Raw genomic sequence first — 25,400 nt, forward strand, 5'->3', positions numbered from 1 at the left:
GACACCTATTGAGAATACCTGACGAACGTTGGCCCCAAAAACTTCACAGATGGAAGCCTCCTGAAAGAAGAAAAAGAGGTAGACCTCGACGCTCATGGAATGAAGGAATTAGAAGAGTGATGGAATCGAGAGGTTTGGAAGAGGAGCATGCCTTGGATCGGGAGGATTGGCGGAGGAGAACGGGAATACGGTGATAGCCGTCTCCAAAATGTATTGTATTTACAAGTTCTATTCTGTAATATATGTATCCTATAACCTTTACAATGTCCAACAGTTGATTTCTGAGATATAGGGACATAAGCATTAATAATAAGTTGGTAGTTAGCCTTCATATATTGTTATATATTTATTTGGTTTAAGAACCCAAATAGTTTTTCAATATGTACTTTACACTTTCTTTTCTCATAATCTATGTAAAACTTGATTTTAATTTTATGTAATTTTATGTACTATCCGTTAGATATTAGGCAATTCTTCATATGTACAGAGTCACTGTTTTTAATAATTTCTAAATGTTTAGTGGGTTTTTAGGCGAACTTTACCTACTACATATTCTCGTACCTGCCAATCCCTCCTTAAAACGTGAAATATTATGCTAATAAGATCGCCAAAACTCACTCTGGACAAAACTTGGAATAACTGTTATAAAAACATACTGTTATAGATTGATAGCAAAAAGAGTATGAAGGATGATTTTCTTAATTTTTTTAAATTTCCATGTATTAACATTACATTTGGTCTACTCACTTATACAAAAGCTAGAAGTCATTTCTAAGAGAGTTAGAACTCTTAAAAGATGGCGCCTTTATATCAGTTTAATTCAAATATCTTCAAAACGGTTGTCTTTCAAGTGGTAACATTCTGCACATTTATTTAGTAGAATGTACTGTATCGTTTGACGTGAATACGGTTTTTAGTTACAATCAGAAGCGGTTCGTTTCAGAAGGATGTTAGAAATTTTTATTCACAACCTTTTGGTCTTTTGAAATTTCATCATTTTAACATAACATGTGACAAATTTGGATTTTATTAATGTCAAAGTAATTTTGTTTATTTTCCATAAAAAGAATTTTATAAAACTGTGTTGTATAACTTTTCATAAATTAGACCAAGGTAACAAAATCTAGCAAAATAACATTTAAAATGGGTATACGTCAATTACGGATAAAAATTTACAAATTAATAATTGAGAGCAAATGTATTAAACATGTATTTATATACAAGGAACAGTATGTGTGATAAACAAATCAATCGGTCATTTCAGAAACAACATGAGTCATAAATTATAGTTTTGAGTAAATCACAAAAAATTCTTTTAAAGCGCTGTAAGAAAAACTGCTTTAAAATTAATTATTGCAATAATATTTCACTTTCAGTATCGTCCTCGAAGTTACCATCAGAGAAGCTGGAATAAACAGGTCAGGACTTATATATCAAAGAAAACACCAATGCTTAGCATTCGCTGACGACATTGTACTGATAGCCAGAAGTAAGCAAGAATTAAAAGAAATAATAAAAAGATTAGAAATGAAAGCGAGAAATAAAGGGATGTACATAAATGAAGAAAAGACCAAATATATGGAATGGACAGAAAGAGATTACCTACAACAACAATATCTGACAGTAATAACAGATGAAAAAACATATAAATTCGAATAAGTAGAAATATTCCAGTATTTAGGAGCGACATTCACGAGAAGACCAAATATGAAGGAAGAAATCCAAGCGAGAATTATGGCCGGTAACCGTTGTATTTTTGCACTAAACAATTTATTAAGAAGCAAAAACATATCTAGAAGGGCTAAGATAAGAATATATAAGACTGTAATAAGACCTATTGTATTATATGCCAGTGAAACATGGACAATGAACAAATCCGAGCAAGTTTTGCTGCAAGTCTGGGAAAGAAAAGTCCTCAGGAAAATATTTGGAGGTAAATTATGGAATGGTATATGGATAAAAAGACCAAATATGGAATTAGAGGAGATGTATGGAGAGCCGAATATCGTAGGGTTCATAAAGTCACAAAGACTGAGATGGTTGGGACACATCCAAAGGATGAAAAACACGAGACTGCCAAAAAGAATGCTAATGGGAGGAATAGGAGGGAAAAGGAAGAAAGGCAGACCGAAAACCAGGTGGAAGAAGAATGTTGAAAAAGACAGAAAAACTTAAAATACCAAACTGGAAAAATAAAGCAACAAACAGAGAAGAATGGAAAAGAATAGTAACCCAAGCCATGGGCCTTCTAGACCTGGAGAGCTAAATTATATATATAATATTTCACTATCCTGTACATTTCTTAAGTTTTTCCTTAAGTCCTATCAGTGGCCCACCTAAACCCCCCCCCCCCCCCCAGGACCCTATTCCAACACTGTTACTTACACATTTTAAGGACTCAAAATGGAGGTAACATCATAAAAAAACAATTTGGTGACCAACCAGACCCCCCCCCCCCGAGGCAAATTGTAGGTGCGCTACTGAGTCCTATTATGGTTTTAAAAAAAGTGACTTATGTTGTTTCAGAAGAGAAAATATTTTTATAAAAATAATATATAATAATAATATATAAAAACAAATATTTTTTTTGAAAATTTTGTTGTCTGTGAAACAAGGTATAAGCATTAATCATCATTAATTGCATCAGTAGTAGGCCAGTGCATAATCTCTTGAAAAAATGATCTTTTTCCTCTGGTATGTAGTCCATATATCTTCAATTTTCTTTATTAATTGGTACTTTATCATCCGGATAGGTCAGAACTGTTGGCAAAAATGGAATTCTATCACTTATTTTAAGTTTAGTTTTCCATCGTTTAGGCCTCTCTTACTCATTTCGTCGTCTACTTTGTTCCTTCATGATTTTCGGGGTCGTCCTCTTTTCCTCCTTCCTATGGGGCTCCATTCGGTTATTCTCTTTATCCATCTACTGTCGCTAGTTCTTCTTACATGTCCATACCACTTTAGTCTTTTTTGTTCTATATATGTTAGTATGTCTGTTTCTATTGATATTCTTTGCTTTATTTCGTCATTACTTCTCCTATCCATTCTTGTTACTCTGCAGCATCTTCGCAGGCATTCCATCTCTGTTGCTACTATCTTACTGCTGTTTTTCTTGTTTATGGTCCAATTTTCAGCCCCATATGTCATAATACTTCGCACTAATGTTTTATAAATTTGTGTTTTTGTCTCCATATTTAGGTGTCTATCCCACCATACTGAGTTAAGTTGTCGGATTGCTATTCTTGTTTGTCCTTATCTTTGTGTAATTTCTTCCTCTGTTGTTGCCTTTTGTTGTGATTATAAACTCCAAGTATTTGAATTTATCCTTTCCTTTGATTGTTACGTTGTCATCAATCTTTATATCTTCTATGTCTTCTTCACTTGTAGATAGGTACTCTGTTTTTGCGAGGTTAATATCTAGGCCAGCCTTGGCATATTCTTCTTGTAGTCTTTTCATCATGTAGCTGAGGTCGTCTTGGTCTTGTGCAATCACTACTTGATCGTCTGCAAAGCTTAACGTATATAGGTATTCGTTCCGTACTGGTACTCCCATGCCTTCGCATTTTATTTTCCATGTAGTCAAAGCTTTCTCTAAGTATATTTTGAATAGGGTTGGAGATGTGGAACAACCCTGCAGAAGTCCTTTTGTTGTGGTGAAATCTCCTTCTTGTTCCCATTTTAAACAGAGCTTTTGTAGCTTCTATGAGTTCCGGAAATGTAGGAACTCGGAAAGTTTAAAGTTGTTAGTGATAAAACCATTAATATATTCCGATACTGTTATAGTCCCCGGTTGGTTTGGAGAATAAAATAACTGGTAGTAGTTTGAAATCTGCAAAGTGATTTTTTTATCCTTCTCTTGGACAATGGACTCTGCACATTGAGTCGGTAGACAAACACTTTTTTTTTGTAATGATTAGACCACCACTTTTTAAATTCAAAACTATTCGTGTATTCAAACGTATTCAAAATGTTTCCACCATTTTTACAAGAAACTTTTTGTGTCGTGTAGAATTTACTATCATTTCTATATATTCTTTTGGGTGGTAGACACGGTCAAAGTTTTTTATTGCCACAAAGTTTCTATCGTTCGTCAAAAAGGAATGGCCACGTTGTGGAAAGTACTAGTTTATGGTTTTAGAACTTTCAGTATCTACTAACGAAAGTGGAAATCTCACTACAGTATGATTCCGGTTTTGACCGGCATAGCTGTCAGAAAATAACTGAAAATTCACAGCAGTAGGTACTTCAGACTTGATATAATCCATAAGAAATGAAGCAACTTCATTAAGACTCTTTCTGGCTTGACCTTCGTGGTAGGTGTAAAACATCCCTTGTTTTTTTGCATATTGTGAATTCCAAAGGCGTTGTAGGTTAGTTGACGTAAGTAAAAGTCTCCTGTACAGGAATAAGTGGAAGTTGAAGATTTTGCATATATAATCAAACGCCAAGCCGCATACTGTGGCATATGTCTTGCATATCTCTGCAATTTCTGCCATTTTATTGTAGAACTACTTTGCTCGTCTTTTATGTACAAATAATTCTGTAAATTATTATTATTATCAGGAAATTTGGCACAAAATAGGTCATACATAATTCGCTCATTCAATTTTTTGTCTAAGTAATGCTTCTCTTTCCCTGTGTAATGTGAAATCTTAATCTGTTCTATTAAATTTTCAAACTTAGCATTCCCTAAAATATTTTTTCCACGTTTATCTAGTGGTGTTTTTCTACGTACAAGAAGCTTTCAAATTCTTCGAATTGTTTCATGACTCACAGTGTGAATTCCCATGAAAGTTTTTTTGCAAACAATAATTTTGCCACCCGAGCCTGTCACGGAGTAACTAGTGTTATTTCGAGGTCGTCTCTTTTTTACTTCATACTTTAACATAAGCCCTTGTAAGAGCTTGTAAGTATGAATCTTGTGCATTCTTGGTAAGCATGCTTCTGAATTTAGCAAGTATTTCAGTCCTTACTTCCGCATTAATTTTCTCAAAGCACTTCAAGCGACAACTACAAAAAATATATAATAATTTTGCGTTTTAAAACTATCTTAACCCATTAGCGCCCAAGTTTTTTTTTTAAATCTTTACTTTTAGGGTTAATTAGATGAAAATGTTAATAATTTAATCCAAAAAAATAAGTTTTTCGGTTTCATGTCTTTTTTAAAAAAATTACATGGTGTTACCATATGGTAACGCTGGGCGCTTAAGGAATTTTTAGGATCGTTGAAATAAAAATTTTTATTTTTTTTTAAAATATTTATTTGAGAATATTTTTATCGTCTGGTGTGGTATCCTATAAAACAATTAACACACAAACCAACGTTGCATTTTTGGCACATTGTTCGTCCAGATGTTGTACATCCTTCACCAGCACATCGCCTTCTACTGCTTGGTGTAACGAAATGATCGATGCGATCAAAACGAAGATCTGGCAAGTTCTGTCTATGTAGAGTAGGTCTTCCTGTATATAAGGGAGGACTTCCATATCTTGCGAGAAGAACTTGGGCCAATTCTCTCCTAAACGATAGCAAGGATATATCTTTTTTATTTTTTTTATATAAATGCCATGAATTATGGACTGCAACATCCAACAACCATGTTACAATTGGCCAGTACCATTTTTTACTGCGAATTGCTACTCGGTAGGTTGAAACACCTTGATCCATCAAGTCGGTACCCCCCATATTTTTATTGTATTCAGCAATACAGTGAGGCCGACTTACTTGAATATGGCGTTTTTCTTCATGAGAAAATCTTTTTACCGTGCCCAATGCTGAACCACCACAACTCGTAGATGCCATTGTGACAACAGAGTTATCTTTCCATCGCACCAGTAAGATACCGCTGTTTTTTTCTATTTTATGTTGTGAATAGCCACGATTTCTTTTAGAAAACTCCTTCTTTTTTTCCAAGGGACAGCTAGATGGAATTCTGTTTTCTCTAATTGTTCCAATTGTGCCGTACCCCAAAAATCGTAGGTAACTAAATAAATTAAATCCTGAAAATAGGTTGTCAACGTGTAAATTGTAGTGTAAATCTGAGTGATTTATCTCTTCAAGCATTCGCACCAAAGGGGATGAACACTTGCCAAAAAGTTTATCGTATTGTTCATTTGAACGTGGATTTCTTCCTTGGTATAGGTCAAAGTTTACCAGATATCCAGTAGAAGTATTTAGCGACCACATTTTATAACCAAAGCGGATTGGTTTATTTCGTATAAATTGTTTACATTGATGGCGGCTATAATACTTTATCATAGACTCGTCATATGATAGATTTTTTGTTGGAACAAAATTTTCAAGACATTTTGTTTTTACTCTGTCAATCAATGGTCGAATTTTCCATGCTTTGTCACTAATATTAGGCTTTGTATTATCTGCGAAATGCAAAAACCTTTGAATTTGCAGAAATCTATTTCGTCTCATTGAATTAGAAACTAAAGTGTTCTCTACATCATCATGAGTATCCCAATACATTCTCTTCGATGGTAATGGATTGTACCCCGATAGCAGGAGAATACCTATAAAACAACGTATTTCTCCAGATGTAATGCATGGGTCAGTTTGGTTTACAAATTGTGCATATCGTTGGGATTCTTCCGCTAAGTAGTTTACTGTCTCATCATCAAAAAATATACTGAACATATCAAGACATGATAGATTTTCATACCTAGAATAATCTTCTTCTGGAAACGAAAAACTTGCAGACTGTAAGTCTCCTTGAACCCAAGCACAGTTTTTCATTAATACATCTTTTCTTTCATTTTGCCATAGTTGAAACGATGCTCTAAGTTTCTCTTTCGAGTGTTTCCACTACTGCTTGTAACTGTAATAGAAAGAAATTTTAAACCTAAGCAAATTAAAAAATTACTGGTTATACTTACATCTGTCTGCACTTCTTCATTGTCAGTACCGATCCTTTCGTTGCTAGAAAGTTGTATTTCTGCTTGCGCTCGTAGCTGCCTACCTGTAAAAATAAACAATTATAATATGTACGTATATCATTATTTGTACAACTAAGCACCTGTTAGGTTATTTATGAATCAACCTTCATCTTCATTCGCAGAATCCTCGTCTGTATCAGCACCATTTACATCTGGCGGTGTTATAAAAATATTATCGACTTGCTCAGCTAATTTTTCGTCACCGTAAACCATATCTAGCGCTTCTGCTAACGAAAATCCACGACTGAAAAAAAAATTAAATTATCACTCCGTAAGCGCCCACCGCAACCATATGGTAACGGCGTACTTTGACTATTCCTATCAAATTCGCTACATTTAATTGTTGATAAAATACAACAATTTATAATAAGTTGGAGTATAATAAACTTAGTTTTTTTTAAATATGCAAATATAGTTACTAGAAGACTGTCAAAAATTACTTACGCAAAACGGACGTCCATCTTTTTCTATAAACTCAAACCACACTGTCATATGATTATCTCTCGACGGTTGAGAGAAGACTAAAATACGAATCCGTTACGTTTTATGGGTGCCTGAAGTATTCCTAGAAACGATAGTTTTCAAAATATGTCGCAGACTAGTTCCATGGGCGTACCGCAGAATTTTTTAAAATCATGTGTTTTACGTTACCATATAGTAACGGTGGGCGCTAATGGGTTAACCTTAAAAATTACCGACAGTCTCCTCCTGGTTTTCTTTCAGGTACAACATTACCTTTATAATTTTCATATTCTTCCCCACATAGCCCCGCTTTCTTAATAATTCCTGACTTATTATGAAGTCAGAAAGTAAGGGGTCTTTATTACCTCTTTTTTACTTTTTTCTAAATTCAGATCATTAGGTATTCGTGCCATTTATTGCAGCCATCTTGATCGTTTTGTTTACAAATGGCAATTCCGCGCCGAAACAACATCAGTCGTTGACTCACGTGGTTTTCGAATGGAATAGATATTTATATTAAGCTGTAGTTTATTGCAGCAAGTCGAGACTGATGTCGTTTCTGCTTAGAACATTGCGTTGAAGCATGTTGTTTCTGAAAAAGACGATTCAAATATTAGGACGAGAATTTGAAAACTAAAATAAACATTTGATAGTTAGAATGAAGATAACACTAAATGTGGTTTTATATTGTTTTTTAAATAAATGTGTAATCCAATGTAATGGAACAAATAGAAAAGAAATGACACGGATAGAAGATCAAGACATATCGTTTTATTAAAAGAAGATTCAATTATAAATAGAAAAAAATACACACACTAACTAATGAGTATGTGTAAAAAGAAGTTACATTTTGTTACTTAGTAGCTACATATCACCAAAAAATATGATTAAAGAAGAAAAATCAACATAATGAACAAATCTTTTTAACCTACTCGTAGTAAAAACTTAAATAATTTTAAAATTAAAAGAAATCAAACGTATTTTTTCATTATAGACAAAATTCTTTCGCAAAATATATTAATAATTAAAGATTTGTCTCTACCCTAGTCTACAATCCCAAATAAATATGAGCTATGAGTAAATATTTAAACGGTTTGGAAAATCATCCTTCTGTATTGTTGTAACACTTTTTTCTAGACCATCGATTGGATTAATTGGAAGTTCACCTCCACGTATTGGCCTAATTTTAAGATTTTTTGTTCTGTTACATCTCTTACCAGGTGGGGGGAAATCAATTTGCTCTGAATATTTTATAGGGAGATATAAAGTTAATAACATGAGTTTTGTCTAATCTTTTAAAAGTACAAAGGTCATATATATACCTATTTAATATTTAATTACATATATGAGACATTTGGTATTTATAAATATTGGTTGAATTTACCGAAACATACAAGTGGTGGGAATATTTAGAGAAATGTCTACAGTAATAAAATTAAAAGAAAAATAAGAACTAACAATAATTTTCCTAGATTTACAAATCAAACATACAATTATACTAAACTTGAATAAGTATATGTAAATCTTCTTAGCAGTTTCAGGACAAAATTTAAACAAGTTGTTTACGTTTTAAACACTCCCGGATTTTACTACCATTCGAATAGTTAATAACGCAAACGATACATTGTATACTGTTGCAGTTAATATTAATGCATCGATTAATGTAGAGCATTGACTATACCGTTCTGAAGAGACCTAAGAAGGTCGAAATACGTATCAGCGGTTGTTGCTGCACTGTATCAAAACAAAAATCTAATACCGTCATTCTGTTTTGTTATTTACTTCGTTGGAAGTACGAGAAACTGAATTCACTACGAATTTTGACTAGGATGAACGGCTTGTGGAATGCAATTTTAGATTCCCTTGCCGAGTAATTTATCCAGCTGTTTGTTTCGCAAATTTTAGGAAACACAGTGGTTAAGATTTGAATTCGGTTTCGCTAAGTAGAAATCGTTTGATTTCTCTTTTTGTTTATATAAAATAGCATTTACTGTATTAAGTCTGATTTAAAAAATGTTTGAAACTGTCATTAAGCGTTTTTTTATATATTATTCTATTGGTCTTACTATATAAATTTGTTCCATTTAACTTTAAAAATTGTGCGTATTTCCGGTGAAGTAGATTTCCATTTTTTTTTTTTTTTCTAAGGGTGGAAATTTTTAAAAACCGTACCAGGTTTACCCATCTCTAGGAATAGCTGGCGTCTGTTGGATGCAGAGTAGAGGAGTACATCTGAGCCCATTACCCCTAGAAAGAGGTCCTGCTGATGCCTTCCTGATATCCTGCCTACCAACTAAAACCACCCTCTCCTACTTGTGCGCAGTTTATTGTCGCACGTACCGTACTCCGAAAGTAGGATGGTTTCTGTAGGACTGACGACACTTTCGGAGCACTCCCTTCTCTTATCTAGACCTTATCTCTGTCGTTACTCCAGCTGGTGTTTCTCTTCTTTTTTTTTATTTTTAATCTCGGATGTAATTTTATACACTATTCCATCGCCCCTTACTTCCCGTGATCTTTACGATCATCTCTCTCACAGCTACACTGTTCATACGTATTACCTTTCCAGTACAGAGTGTTAAATGCATTTCTAACATAGAAGAGCAGCAGAGTAGCCCAGTGCTGTTCGTCCCCAATGTTGTGCAATGCATCGAATATTACGTCAATTGTGCTCTTCACTTTGCATAATCCGAACTGTCTCGGGAATATGCCTCTTAATCTCTCAATCGTGTCGTCGATCCTGCCTTGCAGCTTCCTCCGTGCAACCTTCCGATGCATAGAAGGAGCCATATAGGGCGATACTTCTCAGTTTTGGGAAGTAGTACCAACCTTGAGGAAATCAACCCAGGTTTCGCGCAACCTAAACCCTTTACCGCTTCGGGTGGTATCCTACGTGTCTTGAATGCATCCAATGCCTCGACTAATTCATCCATTTTAGAGGGTACGACCCTCTCAGCTCCCTCGTCCCTCTACACTCCACGCCATCTGCCGGACGGAAAGAGCTATCGTGTTACCTCAAGCTTATTGTCTAGTAGCATTTAGTATAAGGGGTATGCATGGAACTTTTTCATTGCGATCCTATATCCCTGACCAAAGATGCCTTTATCCAACTTGTCACACAGTTCTCTCCAGTGTCTTTGTTTTTCTGTAGAGTTCTCTCTTTTGTGCGTGATATTCTACTTCGATTTGCTGGATTTAATTGACGACAACAGAGTTTATCCCTGCTCTATCCCTTTCCCTCGTAATCTTCTCCTCAAAGCTATGCATTCATCTCTGAGCTTTTCGTTGTTCTCACTCCACCAGTGTGGCATCCTGCTCACATCTTGATGCCCCATTCTACTGCCTTCTATAGCTTCTTTCATGACTCGTTCCAGGTTTTCCACCGTTGGCTTAGACCCTGTATCATACCTACTATTAATTTAATGAGTTCCTCGTAGCTCTTCCAGTCATTCTCATTGGCGTATCCGACTCAGGACATCCCGGACGCACCAACCTTGTTAGTAGTTCCTGCTCCTGTTATCAAGAATCCGATATACCGATGTTCCGTTCCGGTATAGTCTGAAAAGACCGACAAATCTTTTGTTTTTACTGCTACTCCCCTGTATAGCCATTGTAACATCGATGTACGTACCCGTACCTCTCCTCACGAATGTGGGTTAAAGACTGGTGTTTCAGATAATATTCTACCCTGAGTATCGGTACTTTTGCGTGTTGAAATCTCTCAGCACCACTCATTCTTTTCTCATACTTATCACCTTCTCCATGATCTTATCCATCTTCCCCTCATAATCACCCACCTTTATATTAGGAGAGAGATAACAGCACACCAGCTGCAATTCCTCCATCTGAACAATGATATACACTTCCTTTGCAATTTTCTCATATACACGCAGCTTCCTGTTGCAGATTCGTACACCGACCCTTCTAATTGCATCCACAAACCAGCCTCTACTCTTAACCACTGTTGAGTTTGGCTCTGCCGTAATCAATATGTTCTTTTCCGCGGGAACAGCCTCGGCCAGAGGATGGGACAATTTAGCCGTTTCCACATTTGTTTAGAGTATCCTCAACTTCCGACTTGTGTTTCCGTTTCCAGATCTACAAATAGTTTCCGTAAGAAAGATGGATAAAATATGGAAGGACTCTCAAATTTCACGAACTCTAAAAATGAGGTTGATCAACTGCTTAATATTCCCAATACTGACCTACTGATACTAAGACTTAGAAAGACTTAGTATTGGAAAATAAAGAAATTTCTGAGTAAACAAAGACTCAATCAGCAAACCCGATATCGAATGGTAAAATGCTATACCTACTCTATTCATCTTTATGGTGCCGAAGCTTGGACTGTTATTGTTGACTTGGATGAGAAAGCTGGAAGCTTTTGAGATGGGGCTTTTTAGAAGAATTTTGAAAATATCATCGACCGATCATAATACGAACAAAATGGTGTTGCACAGAATGGGAAGAGATAGACAACTTTTGACCGCCATTAAAAGGAGAAAAACAGCATATTTGGGGCACATACTTAGAAATGAGAGTTGTTGTAGATGATAAGAAAGCGTAAAATCGGAGGAAAAAGGAATCCTGGTAGATCCTGACTGAAAACATTCGCGACTGAACCGGGTTAAACACACAGACGGTTTTAAGAAGAGCAGAAAATAAAGACACATTTGCAATGGTTATAGTCCGCCTTCATTAGTGGAGTTGGCATTAAAAGAAGAAGAAGAAGGACACGTTATGGGAGCAGACACAGAAAACATGGAAATACTTATTACCCAAGGAAAGGTAGAAGACCGAAGATCACGAGGAAGATGGATCGACCAAATTACAGGAATATTCAAAAGAGCTATGGATAACTTAAAAGAAATGACCAGAAATCTTTGGAGGCGGATAATACATGACATCACGATGACCAATACACTCCCTCTGGGGGCCAGGACTGACGAGGAAGAGAGATTTCCAGATGTAGAGTAGTGATAAAAAATATAGAATCAGATTCGTTATGTGTCATTGTACTTTATGAATATCGTATTTTTGGATTCAAAGATATTTACATGGTTCCATGCTTTCTCCCAAGTCTGTGTATCCAAAAAAGTCAAATGTGTAGACATTAAATTAAAAAATATTATTTAAGAGTATAATACGTAATCCATTTCTTTATATCTCCCATAAAAAGACAATATTTTGTCACTATCTCCTTATAAAAGTTGTTATTGTTGCTATTGATTAGTATGTGGATATCCAAGAATAATAAATACTTGCACTTCATTAGTTAAGGAATGACAGATAATAATAATAACACATTTCTATTGAAAACGTTAAATATCAAGAAGACTTGATATTGTATAAAATCTAAAGACTTCAGAAAGCAATCAGATTTTAATAAACCTCAGTGAAGATCCCTTAAATTTAAAACTTGAAAGTATATTTGAGGTTAGTTGAAATACTAAACAACGTTTAGTTGTTTTTATAATAATTATATTATACTAAATAATAGATACTCGGTTGATTTTATTGATAATAAAAGATTTTTCAGGCCGTATTTTAGAAAATTCCAGGTAAATATATGTCACAATGTAAAATTTGGTATAAAGTACACATTCTATTATGAATCTAAATAAATACAGGGTGTTTTTAAAATAAGTTTGTTGTGAGCGATTCGTCGTTCAATGGTAGGTACTACTATTTTTTTTAGTCATATAAATTTGTGTGTTGAGCTTTGTGGTTATTGAAATACTTTACCATCTACTTTATTTAATGGTAATATTGTGTATATACCGTAAGTAATAAGAATAACAAAAATTTCAAAAAAAGAAAGTTTTTAAGAGATTATCGAAGGAGACTGATAATGAGGTCAGGGGTACTCGGGTTTCATCAGACTTTAGGCGGCCTTAAGATTATCGCAGTATATCAATGAACGTAAATAAAGTACAATGAACTCAGGAAGAGACCGACTACGAAATACGTGAAGATCGACAAGATAGTAATCTTTCTACACCCATTAAGGATGAATTGTTTAGAGGAATCTCTAATATTGTGCAATCTTTCAAATGGGTTGCGAAACATGTTGAGAATGAACTAGATTTACCATTGTGGATTTAAGTGACATCATTCACACAGATCTAATTGATGAGGAATTGTCCACAATGCAAAATATTATTGGTTTATTAAAGGATGCAATCGAAGGTTGAGAGCGACATATACTGAAAGCTCTAGAAACATATTTAGTCAGGACTCCTGTGGGAAAAGGACCCTTACCAGAATATGAATATTGGCATGATCGAGAAGCAGCCGCTAAGTTTTATAGTAGAGCAGTTAAACAAGCCTCTTTTAGTGAGAATTTGTAATATTCTCAAAAGAGCGAAGTCTCCAGCAATCGATAATTTCCTCCAGTATCAAATAAACCTAAAGTAACATTATAGTACGGCTAAAGATAATTTTAAATTCCTGTGAACTATTTTCAGATTTCTTAAGCTACTAACGTATAGTCACGACTTTCCAAAAGTCACGGAATCTATACCTCAATTAAGGTCTTCAACTTATTTGGGTACTACCATGATACTATAATACTGATGAAGTTGTGGTTTCGTTTATAGAGAGAATATAGGTGTATATAGAAAAGGTCAAGAATTCGTTAAACATTAAAATATTATTCAGACATCCCATTGATATGGTAAGAAAATAAACCAATAATGCTAGGGAAATGTTAGAAATGTGGCAAACCGCCTATTTAAAAACAAGGCAAAAAATTGAAGATTCCTGAAAAAGTCAAAGTTGGGAATTTGATAAGAAGAAACTTTTCGGTGCATCTAATTACATGGCTCGTGTTTGTAGAGATATGAATGAAGTGGCTTCGATTATCTATCGGTTCAAAAATATTTTTGGACCTGAGCTGAGATCTATTGTCAGCGATCCACAGGGTATATACAATGTTGCTAAACATTGTATGTACTGTGCCAGTAATTCCCATTGTCGCACTCCCATTTTCTCTAGATCTTCTTTGACTGCATCTTTCCACCTTTTTCTAGGCCGCCCTACAGACCTTCCCTCTGGTCTTTCCCAGAACACATTATTTATAAGGTGATTGTCGTTACTGCGTATCACATGCCCTGTCTATCTGAGTCTATTGGCCTTTATATATCTGACTAGATTTTCTTTTCCGAATATAGCTCGTTATTGTATCTGCCCCTCCATTCGTTTGTCACGCTGTCTCTGCAAGGGCCATATATCATTCGAAGAATTTTACGTTCCCACACCAGCAATTTATTTATTTCTCTTTTTGTTAGCGTCTATGTTTCGCTTCCATACGCGACTGCTGGTCGTATTATGGTCTTATATATCCGGATTTTTGTATCTCGTGAAAGAAGTTTTGATTTCATTAGATGTTGCATTGCAAAGAAAGATCTGTTTCCTGCCATTATTCTCGTTTCAACTTCTCGCTCTAATTTGTTGTCATTTGTGATTGTTGCTCCTAGATATTTAAATTCTTTAACCACTTTTAATTTTGCTAAACGAGTTGATAAATTGGTCATCCAGATTGAGAATAGTGACTTTGATATTTTCGATTTAAATAGCAGTGAGATTTGAGAAGCGATCATGGGACATTTTTACAAGGAGGTGTATTAGAAGGTATCAGCTTTATTGACCAAAGCTTTAAAATGATTAGATCCTCAGAAGGAGCTCTTGATATGCTTTTAAAATTTAAATGTGTCATTTAAAAATGTCATTTTAGACCAGTATGTTAAGGAAATTTTAACTGTTGACGATCATTTTACTAGATATAAAAGACATCCTATAGAGTAGTATAGAGTATAAGAATTTGCCATCTACAGGAAGTGCAATTTATTGGACACGGCTTCTATATAGAATTGATAGAATGTTAACTAAAGATTAAATTAAAATGTAGAGAAAGAAAATTGTTATGGAAACATGAAGCTAAAAGTATGAAATGGGCAATGTTAAAGACTGAAGAATCATAAAGAGTAATTTGAGAATCGGTGGAAAAATATTTAAATTGTAGAAACAGAATCAAAGAAGGCGAAGGGTTGCATGTTGTATTAGTAAAGATGGGAAAAGTCATTGAAGTTGGTATACAGCCAACTGTAGAAAACTATTTTCCCCCTTTTACTTTGTAATAAATAATATAATTTTCGCTTAACTATTTATTGGGTGTTGAAAAGTCCAAGACGGGTATGGAAAATTGTCAGAGAAAAGTAAGAAAAATTCTTACAGTCACAGAAACATCTTCCCCGCAATGCAATAGAAATAACATTACTGCTGTATCTTGGAGAAAGAGAAATAATAATAATATATAGATAAGAAAAACAGGTTGTTAATATAAAAGCTTATTTTTAATTGAAGTCTTATTATAAGTACTCTGTACTATTGCTGTCATTTTGGAGAACCTCTTAGACAACACCAAACTGCTGGGTCTTAGTAAAGATCTCGATTCGACAATCGAAAAACACGCGTAATAAAATTTGATGCAGATACTCCACTATTAGGTCACTTAAGACTCCATAACACGGAAATGTTCTCATCTCTCAATTTTTTTGATATCGTAGGCATTTGGGATGATTTTACCTTTGGTAGGAATGAAGGTACCTCACTTAGTCTGGTTTACTTAGGATAATCTCTGGGACTATCAAAACTTCTGGTTGCTGATATTAAGCAACATCGAGCCACCCAAAGTTCGAAGATGAAAAATAATTATAAAATAGTTCACAAAAGATCTTCAATAACCCAGGATTTTCTATTCGCCAAGACTTAATTGATTTCAGAAGACTCAAAGTCAGAACCAGCGAGGACAGCGCAACAAATACTACGAAGCTTGAGAATAAACTGGACAAATAGAGTCAATCTCGAATGACACACCCTATTTAATCCCTCCCCCCTCCAAATATCCAGCAGGCTTCCACCTCTCAAAAAATTAAACACATCATTAAACAGAATGCGTACAGGCCAAGGCCTTTGAGGATCCTTCCTGTTTAGATAGAACATGAGGCCCAACATTAGCTGCGACTGCAGAGCCCAAGAACAAACCATTTACCACCTTTTTAAGGAGTTCCCGCTTAGAGCTTTCATTGGTACCGATGACGACCTTTTGAAGGTAATACCACTGGCTACAATGTTACTTCCGACTCTAAAGGTGGATCTATAATGAACGGCTGGATGTTTGCAATATTTTTTAATGTTTTAGTGTAACAGTATATTCACGTTATCCACTAAATAAATAAATGAATTAACCAATTGTCAAATTTACTTAGAATAAACTACAAGACGACCGTGCCAACAAGTTGTGATAACCTCGTTTAGGCCCTATCGCCTCTTTAGGTGTGGCTGCTCCTGTTTTCTGATTAGACGTTATGTGGTGCTTGGTGGACTTGTTGGTAGAAGCAAGAATGGGAAGGAAGCTGGCTTACATTCCATTACTAAGTGGAGGAGGTCTATTTCTGCTATTACTAAGCCGAAAGTGTCGGCTTACATACAAGTCCTGCCAATTTCACTTTTGCCGTGCTCAAATCAAAAAGATTAAGGTCAGAGACGAAGTGGATTTGAGCAGCCTTGTATTAGTTTTGGATACCAGTGGCGGTACCGATGAACATCGCTTAAAAATCGAAGATAGTGTATTATAAAAATATTCAACATTCTGTATCTGAACATGGACAATTTTTTTACAAATTGTTGTACAAACTTTTAGCCTTAAAATTAAATGACGAATTGTCCACATAAATATTTCTGATTACTTTGATAACACCCAATATATACCTTAAAAGTATGGCTTATACAATAGTAAAATATATCTGACAAATTCTGACAATAATTATAAAAGATAATATAAAATTAAAAATACACAGTGGATTTGAATTGTTACATAAAACTAAAAAATAGGAGAATTATGGTAATTAAATTCAATTTGGGATATACAATAAAACTTCTGTTAACGGCCACCTCTCCACAACGAAACCCGCTGCTAAACGGGCAGTTTTTGGGTCACCGAACATTTCATATATGGGTAAATATGAAGACACCTCCGAACAACGGACCGTCTTCACAACGACTCTGGACAAAATTTGTTTTCAGTTTTTCTAAGAAATTATTGTAATTTTACCTGCCAACAAAGGACTTTTATGTAAGTAGGTACTTGTGGTCATAGAACTAGATACTTTAGGTACATCGTTTGATTTGGAAACACCTATTTTAGAATTTATTCATCATTTTGACCCATTTCTAATTTAGTTGCGATATTCTGATCTAAGGGTAACAATGTCTTTGACTAATTAAAAGTTTTTAAGTTTCGAAGAAAAAATATCGGTGATAGAAGCATCTGAAAAATAAATATAATGTTCGAGTTTTAGCCTGAAAGTTTCAAATAGGAAAAACTCAAGTTAGAGACATTTTAAAGAAAAAGTCCCATTTAAAAAAGTGTTATAGTGAAAATGGAAATGTTCAACATAAAAAGAGGATTAAAACTGAAGGAGTTGCTATCGATACTATGGTGTACAATTGGTTTTGTAAAGTGAGAAGTAAGAACAATTCATTATCTGTACCGATAATAAAAAAAAGAACTTTAGAGGCGGCGAAAGAACTCAATTTGAATGTAAAAGCTTCCAATGGTTGGCTTGACAAGTTTTGCTTAAGACATAACATTAAATTTAGAGCAATTTCTGAAGAAGCTGCAAATGTTAACCTTGACGACGTTTCAGAGTGGCAAAGAAAACTGCCAAATTTTGCTATTTACCTGAAGATATTTATAACGCTGACGAGACTGATATGTATTATCGCGGCCTTGCCAAGTGAAACTTTTACATTTCGTAATGAAAAGTGCATTGGAAGTAAATCTGCTAAGGAAAGGCTGACCGTATTATTGTGTGCAAATTTAAATGGCGAAAAAAAGAAAAACCTTTGATAAACTCCAAGTCGACTGGTAATACAACAAGAAGACCTGGATGACCAGAGATTGATGAAAGATTGGCTGCACAAATGTTACAGAAAAATGCAACGTCGAAAAAAGAAAAATTCTCTTATTCCTAGACAACGCAACATCCCATCCAGATATTCAGTTATCTAACATATCGATAGTATTTTTGCCACCTTATGCTACAGAACATTGTCAATCGTTAGACCAAGGAATAATTAAAAACTTTAAATCTCTGTATAGAAAGTTTTTGATAAGAAGAATGTTATCATCTGTAGAATATTCTTTATCAACGTCTGAACTGGAAAAGTCGATAATGATTGCTAACGCCTTAATTTGGATTGTGGCAGCATGGAGAGACGATCCAAAAAAAACAATTGAAAAGTATTTCATTAGGTGCGGTTATTTAAAAAAATTATAATAATGGAGAAGAAATTGTGGAAAATCTGGAGCTAAAAGACCTGAAAGATGATTTGCCATTGTCATCCTTTTGCGATAGTCATGGAGTTGAAAATTTTTTTAACTACCTAGAGATTTATGCAGCTCTATTGACGGAAAATCCTGAAGTAAACTTAGCTAGTTGTGTTAGTGGTTTTAAAGAAAACGAACAAGTGTCTAACGTTTCCGACAATGAGCGTGACGATGAACTAGAATTTACTACAACTGTAGGAAATTTAAATGATGCTTACCTAAAATTAAGCGACTTCGAACGCGAACTAAGAATGTTCTTTATATATAAAGGTGATGCAAGAGTAAGTCAAAAATATCTGTCTTCCCGTTGGTGTCTGTTATGGAGAAGTTTCACCGTACTTAACAAAGAATATAAAAGAAAAATGACAATAAATACGGTTTATGTGGTGAAAGCTATAAAATTAATAGCAATAATTTATCTGTGTTGGTTCCAAAAAAATTAGAATACCTAAATTTAGTCGCATGAAAATAAAAAATTCTTCAAAAATCGATCTGCAGTTCTTTATAAATAAATACAAGTATCAATACATATTCTACAATAAAGGTCAACAATCAGAAAAATAATTTTGCAGAAAACAATATTTAAAATTTCTAAAAATAGTTAGAAAAATGTCTTTCTCTCTTTGATACTTAAAATTTATCAAGAATTTCAATAAATAAAAAAAAAAGTCCAAAGACCATACTGTAGAAAATCGTTATATTTTATAAACAAATTATTGGTTATATGTTATTCTTACTATGAGACTCTTATACGAATATATAGAATAAATGTAATATCTCTTAAATCTAAATAAAAAATTTCTTTTATTATTATCACTTCTACTTCAAAATTTCTATACAGTATATCTAATTAAAATTTATAACTTTTGGATAAAATATTTGGCATATGATAAAGATATATAAAATTTAAGTTACATGTTTACATATCAAGAAATATTTTTTTTAAAGTTTATTTATTATATAATATAAAATACTGGTCTTCCTTCAAGTAAAGGTCTCCCACGTTCTACATTATAATATAAGCTAATATACTGTTTTTTTTTATTTAAGGGGTCAGCACTGATTTCTTGTACACTAATATTTTAAAGATGTATATGAATATATGAATCTAAAGCCAATTATATGTGATGAATGTAATGTAACACTATATTTATATGATGAAACATATTTACATCTAGAAATATATGGTAGTTTTCACAAAATATACCCAATTATTGTATTGTTGAAAAAATAAAAACTGGTGTTGATTAAGTAGTTTTTCTACACCCATTGAATATCATCATCCTCCAGCCTTTATTTATCACGTCCACTGCTGGACATAGGTCTTCCTTAAACTCCTCCATTATTTAGGATTTTGTGCTCTTTGTTGCCAATTTTTGGAGATACGCTTGATGTCATCAGCACGACGTGTAGGTGGTCTTCCTTTACTACGTTTGTCTGCAGACAGACAGACAGACAGACACGCATTCAATAATCATTGGTTTTTAAACGATTTTTGATTAAAATTATGCGTGAAAATGGGTAAAGAGAAAAGTGGGTTAAAAAATCAATTGTATATTATCTCAATTTGTTTGAGGAAGAGAAGTCATACTATAGAATGGAAAAATATAGTACAGTATTTCCATTGAAGAAAAATATTGAAATACACAACTCCAGAAAAAAACGTATGTAAGGGGAAGACCGAATTTATCTCTACAATTTAAAAAATAACTAATAAAAACAACCATGAAAATAGGCAACAATTTCTCGTAAAGGTAAGCATTTTTTATAATATAAAGACCACGCATAAAGGATCATGTTTTCATTCGTATATGAGAAAGAAGTTAAAAGAAAGGTTTACTACTATTGAAGCGAAGCTTCTATACTAGCGTTGTATTACTTTTTTCTTTAGTAAAATGTTCCAAGTCGAGCGTCACGGAACGAGCGCCACAAGAGGGCGTCGTCGTGGCATTAGCGTCACAAGATGGCGTTCTCACGGTTAACGTCATAAAATAGCGGTTCTTCGCATCGATTCACTACTCTCGATAAATTCGTTTCTAGTCATTCTATGTTTATTCTAAGCAAGTTTTAATTAAAATCTGCATGAAAAATAACTAACAAAATAAAGACATTAAAAGAATATTTGACAATAAAAGATTCGATTCGCGATCAAAATTTACAATTGACAAAATTTAAAGGCCATAAATGTCATCCGATTAATAACAATATTAGAGAAACGGCGGCCAATTCGTACCCCCAATTGGTTTTTACGAGGATATATTGATATCAAACTAGCCTTTGATAGATGGCGCTACTTGATACCGAATTGGTTTCGTTGTTGACATTTGCCATTCATGATATAACGTCTGTCAACTTTTTAAATTTTAAAAACAATTAGTTTGGTTTATACAGCCGTCAAAAGCAAGCAAATTTGGTGTTTTCGGAGAAATGAAAGAAGTCGAGTATCGTTCGGTGATTAAGTTCCTCCACAAAAATGGTAAAATGAATGTGCAAATCAAAGCCGACCTGGACGAAGTTTATGGTGAGGTTTCACCCTCGTTAGCAACAGTAAAATTTTGGAAAGCCCTAAATGATCAACAAATTCCATGACATGATTATGGCAGATCGTCGAATTAAGCTCCGCGAGTTAATAGAGGTCCTAAACATTTCCTACGAACGCGTATACAACATCACTCGCCATAATTTGGACATGAAAAAGCTATCCGCTCGATGGGTGCCGCATTTGCTGACAATCGATCAAATGCAAAAACGTGTGACCACTTCGGAGACGCTTTTGGCGATGATACGGCGCCATCTGAAGGATTTTTTTTGCCGATTTATCACCGTTGATGAAACCTGAGTACATTATTACACACCGGAAACCAAAGAACAGTCGAAACAGTGGCGCAAACGCGGCGAAGGGCCGCCGAAGAAGGCAAAGTGTGCATATTCGGCCGGCAAAGTGATGGCGGCTGTTTTCTGGGATGTAAAGGCCATCATCCGCATCGACTACTTGAAAAAAGGAAAAACAATCAACGGTGAGTACTACGCAGCATTATTGGATCGATTCGATGCCGAATTGCGTCGAAAACGCCCCGGATTGAAACGCAAAAAAGTGCTCTTTCACCAAGACAATGCACCGGCTCACCGATCGGCCGTCGCCATGGCAAAAATACACGAATTGGGCTATGAATTGGTTGAAACCCATCGTATTCCCCAGATCTTGCCGCCAGCGATTTTTTCCTGTTTTCAAACCTAAAAATTGGCTCGGAGGACCCCGTTTCGTAACAAATGATAAGGTCGTCGCTGGAACTTCGGCCTATTTTGAAGAGCTCCAGTAAAAGTACTATTCGGATGGGATAAAAAAATTGTAACATCGTCTTACTAAGTATATCGAGCTAAAAGGGGACTATGTTGAGAAATAAATCGATTTAATTCCAAAAAACTTGTTTTTTCTATCAAAGGCTAGTTTTATATATGAATCCGCCCTCGTACTTAATAACATTTATACTAAGGTAGTTTTAATTTCAATTTAAGAAAAAAATTAAACTAATATTATCTAGGAATAACTTTTCTTAGTTTGAAATATTCTAAAGATATATATTATATGACACTGCCAATTTTTGCAAAAGTTTACAAAATAGTCGCTTAAAAAAAGTGCTGTAAATTCGTACACCTCTTTTTCATCGTATTTCGTAGTTCCTAGAAATCTAATGGATTATGACTAGTGTAGAAATAATTCACAGTTAAATAAATATATAAATTTGTTTTATTTTTAAAATAGATTGATTAACGAACTGTATACAAATCTGACTTTAAAGTGACTTAAATACAAAAATATCAAAATAAATTAGCTTTTTCATAAATCATCTTTTTCCGCATTGGTAGAATCAACATATTTATGGTCAACATTGACGCATTAGGCAGTTGATCCACTGTTCACCCGTCACTGACTTGGCAATTGTTCGTTGCAGAACATGCACGTCACATCCGATTCATCCGGTGTTTGTCCTGGACTTACAACGAATACGATTGAAGAGACTGATTTCAAAGACAAATGATCTTTTTCCTCAGATGAAGATCCCTTGTGTATGTCAAAATCTAATTGTCTCTCGACCTGAGAGCTAGGTTTATGCTTTTTACGCTCTTTCTGTAAGTTTTCTTTCTTTTCAGCCTCTCACATCTTCTTTTTTGTTCCAGTTTTCTTCCATTTTCTTTTGACGTCTTTATGTGTTTGACCTTTTTTTCCTGGCAAAACCTTTTTAGCAATTTCTGAGTTTTTATCAGTTTGGGCACAGGCAAGATTTAAAAGGGGCTTGTGTAAACTGGAGAAGGATTTGAAAGAGAACTTGATGAGGGGAATGGCAGAGGTAGGGGAGGAGATTCTACTAACTAAGTTGAGGTGGACGCTTGTTCGTGTGCAACCCATGAAGGAGAATGTGTTACCAGATGAGAAGATTCAGGATTTTCCTTAAGTGTGTTGTTCGAAGAAATTTCAACAAGATCATCAGATATACAGTCGTTATTATCTAGATCAATAGGCTTCTCCTTTGGGCTTCTGCAATAAACTCGGCATCAGAAAACTTGTTTTTATCCAGTAGAAAAATTCCACTTGTTTTGAACCCATTGATGGCTATTTCTACCGTTTGACACTTTATGTATTATTAAAAAGCGTTGGTTTTTTAACAACCATTGCCTAATCTCCTGACTATAATATGTCTTTAAGCGAGACAAAAAGACTTATCTAAGGGCTGCAACTTATTGAATGAGGCGGTAAGACGATAATTGTAACATGGTTCTGCCTAGCCATCTCGATAATGTCAATATTTCGGGTTTGGCTTGAATGCCCGTCAAAGACTAGGAGAACAGGTAATTCAGTTGTAGGTTTTATAGTGCTCAAAAAATGCTCATTTTAAATCCTGCTTGATGGATGCGCGTGAAAGACAGCCCCTAGAGAAGTTTTTTGCAACTGAGCATTCATGCATTTTCGAGGAAATATTACTCTGGGTAGAACATAGTCGCCACCAGCACTCATACAGACTACAATTGTTATCAAGGCTACCTGCCTTTTCCCTCGGAGACTTTTATCAACGTTGAAAATTCTGTTTGCTGGATAGCTGTTTTTCAAACGCGTATTAAATGCTGTCAAAAACATTGACACATTATCTTTGTTTGAAACCTACAGCTCTTGCGAATGATGTTCCTGATGACTTACGAATTGAAATTTGGCACTTATACCTTTTCATGAATAGGTCCAGCCACGCTTTAGCTGCCATGTTGTGCTTAACAAAAGGGTGCCTTATAGCCAGTTAATAGGCAATCCGCCGAAGATCTCGCCTAGTCAAACCAAAAAATGTAGTTTTTATGACCAAACAATACTTAACCTATAGTTCCTCCAATTCGGGAGTTTATAAAATATCTGCCCAGTTTGAGTTTGAGTACCTATATGATATTTTGTGACTATATTAATATGAGACTCATACCTCGTGGGTTAAACATACTGTAAATCTCTTCTGTTACACACAGAGATTAAAGTGTTAAAAATCATTATAAGTCGGAACTAAATAAAATTATTTAATATAATATCTATTAAAAATAATGCAATTTTTTGTATAAAATTGTAAACTATAACTACTAATTATATAATATGTATTATTAACGTCTTAATTCATCATTTTGCATTCATGCAGATTTAGGAGATAACAATGCCGGAAAACTAAATATACGAACATAAATTTTCGACCAGGTCTTTGACCACTTAGGCCTTTGCGCCTCACGACGCCGCTTTTTCACAAAAGTAGTACACACTGAACTCTTATCCTAATATCTTCAACCTATTGATTAACTCTAGAAAATGATATTTAAATATATTCAAAACCCTTAAACAAGTGGCCGGCCTCTTGCCCTGTCGTTCGATACACTCTGAATAATAAAAAACTTTTACTAGAAGGTGTTGAAAATAGTATAGGCTCACAGGAAGCAAGATGTTTTATTAAACTCTTAAATTTACATAAGCGTATTCACCGTTTTGATCAACATCCATTTTTCTTAGATTTTGTCTGTCGAACTCAATCTAATACACTCTTCCATTAGGCGAACTTTAATATTGCTATTTTATATAAATGTCTTTATTATTCTTTTTGTAACTGTTTTCTTTATGATTTTTGGAGCGAAGCTTCTTTACTGGTGTTGTATTACTTTTTTCTCTATAGTAAAATGCTGACGCGAGCGTCATGGAACTAGCGCCACAAGCTAAAGCCGTCACGAAACTAGCGCTATAAGATGGCGTAGTCACGGGTAGCATCAGAATAATTCGTTTCTAGTCATCACACATCATAACGATTGTCAAAATTTAAAAGTCATAAGTGCCATCCGATTAATAACAGTATTGAACCATCTATTTAAATTTTCAACACACTTCTCGTTTTGACATAATTTCATATAAATACAATTATTTTTTTAAACATATTATTTAGTTTGTATAATAATTAAATTATAAGAATTAATTAATTTATTAATTAATTAATTCTCAAAAATTTAAAATTACTAAATACAACATTAGAACCATGAGAACGAACTACCATCTAGAGGAATTACAGCAGGAACTAAAGACTAATTTTTC

The 25,400-nt window shown here is 34.4% G+C and overlaps 1 protein-coding gene across 1 annotated transcript in view; it reads left to right on the plus strand.

Moving 5' to 3' along the window:
• The window catches only part of LOC140446278 (uncharacterized), a 167,067-nt gene that overhangs the window by 75,766 nt on the left and 65,901 nt on the right, over positions 1-25,400 (plus strand). Inside the window, exon 10 of the mRNA XM_072538816.1 lies at positions 18,860-19,080. Within this exon, the coding sequence (XP_072394917.1) occupies positions 18,860-19,080 (221 nt within the window). The remainder of the gene's footprint in view (positions 1-18,859; positions 19,081-25,400) is intronic.

This window comes from Diabrotica undecimpunctata, chromosome 7, assembly GCF_040954645.1.
Source record: "Diabrotica undecimpunctata isolate CICGRU chromosome 7, icDiaUnde3, whole genome shotgun sequence".
In the NCBI taxonomy this organism is placed as follows: Eukaryota; Metazoa; Arthropoda; class Insecta; order Coleoptera; family Chrysomelidae; genus Diabrotica; species Diabrotica undecimpunctata.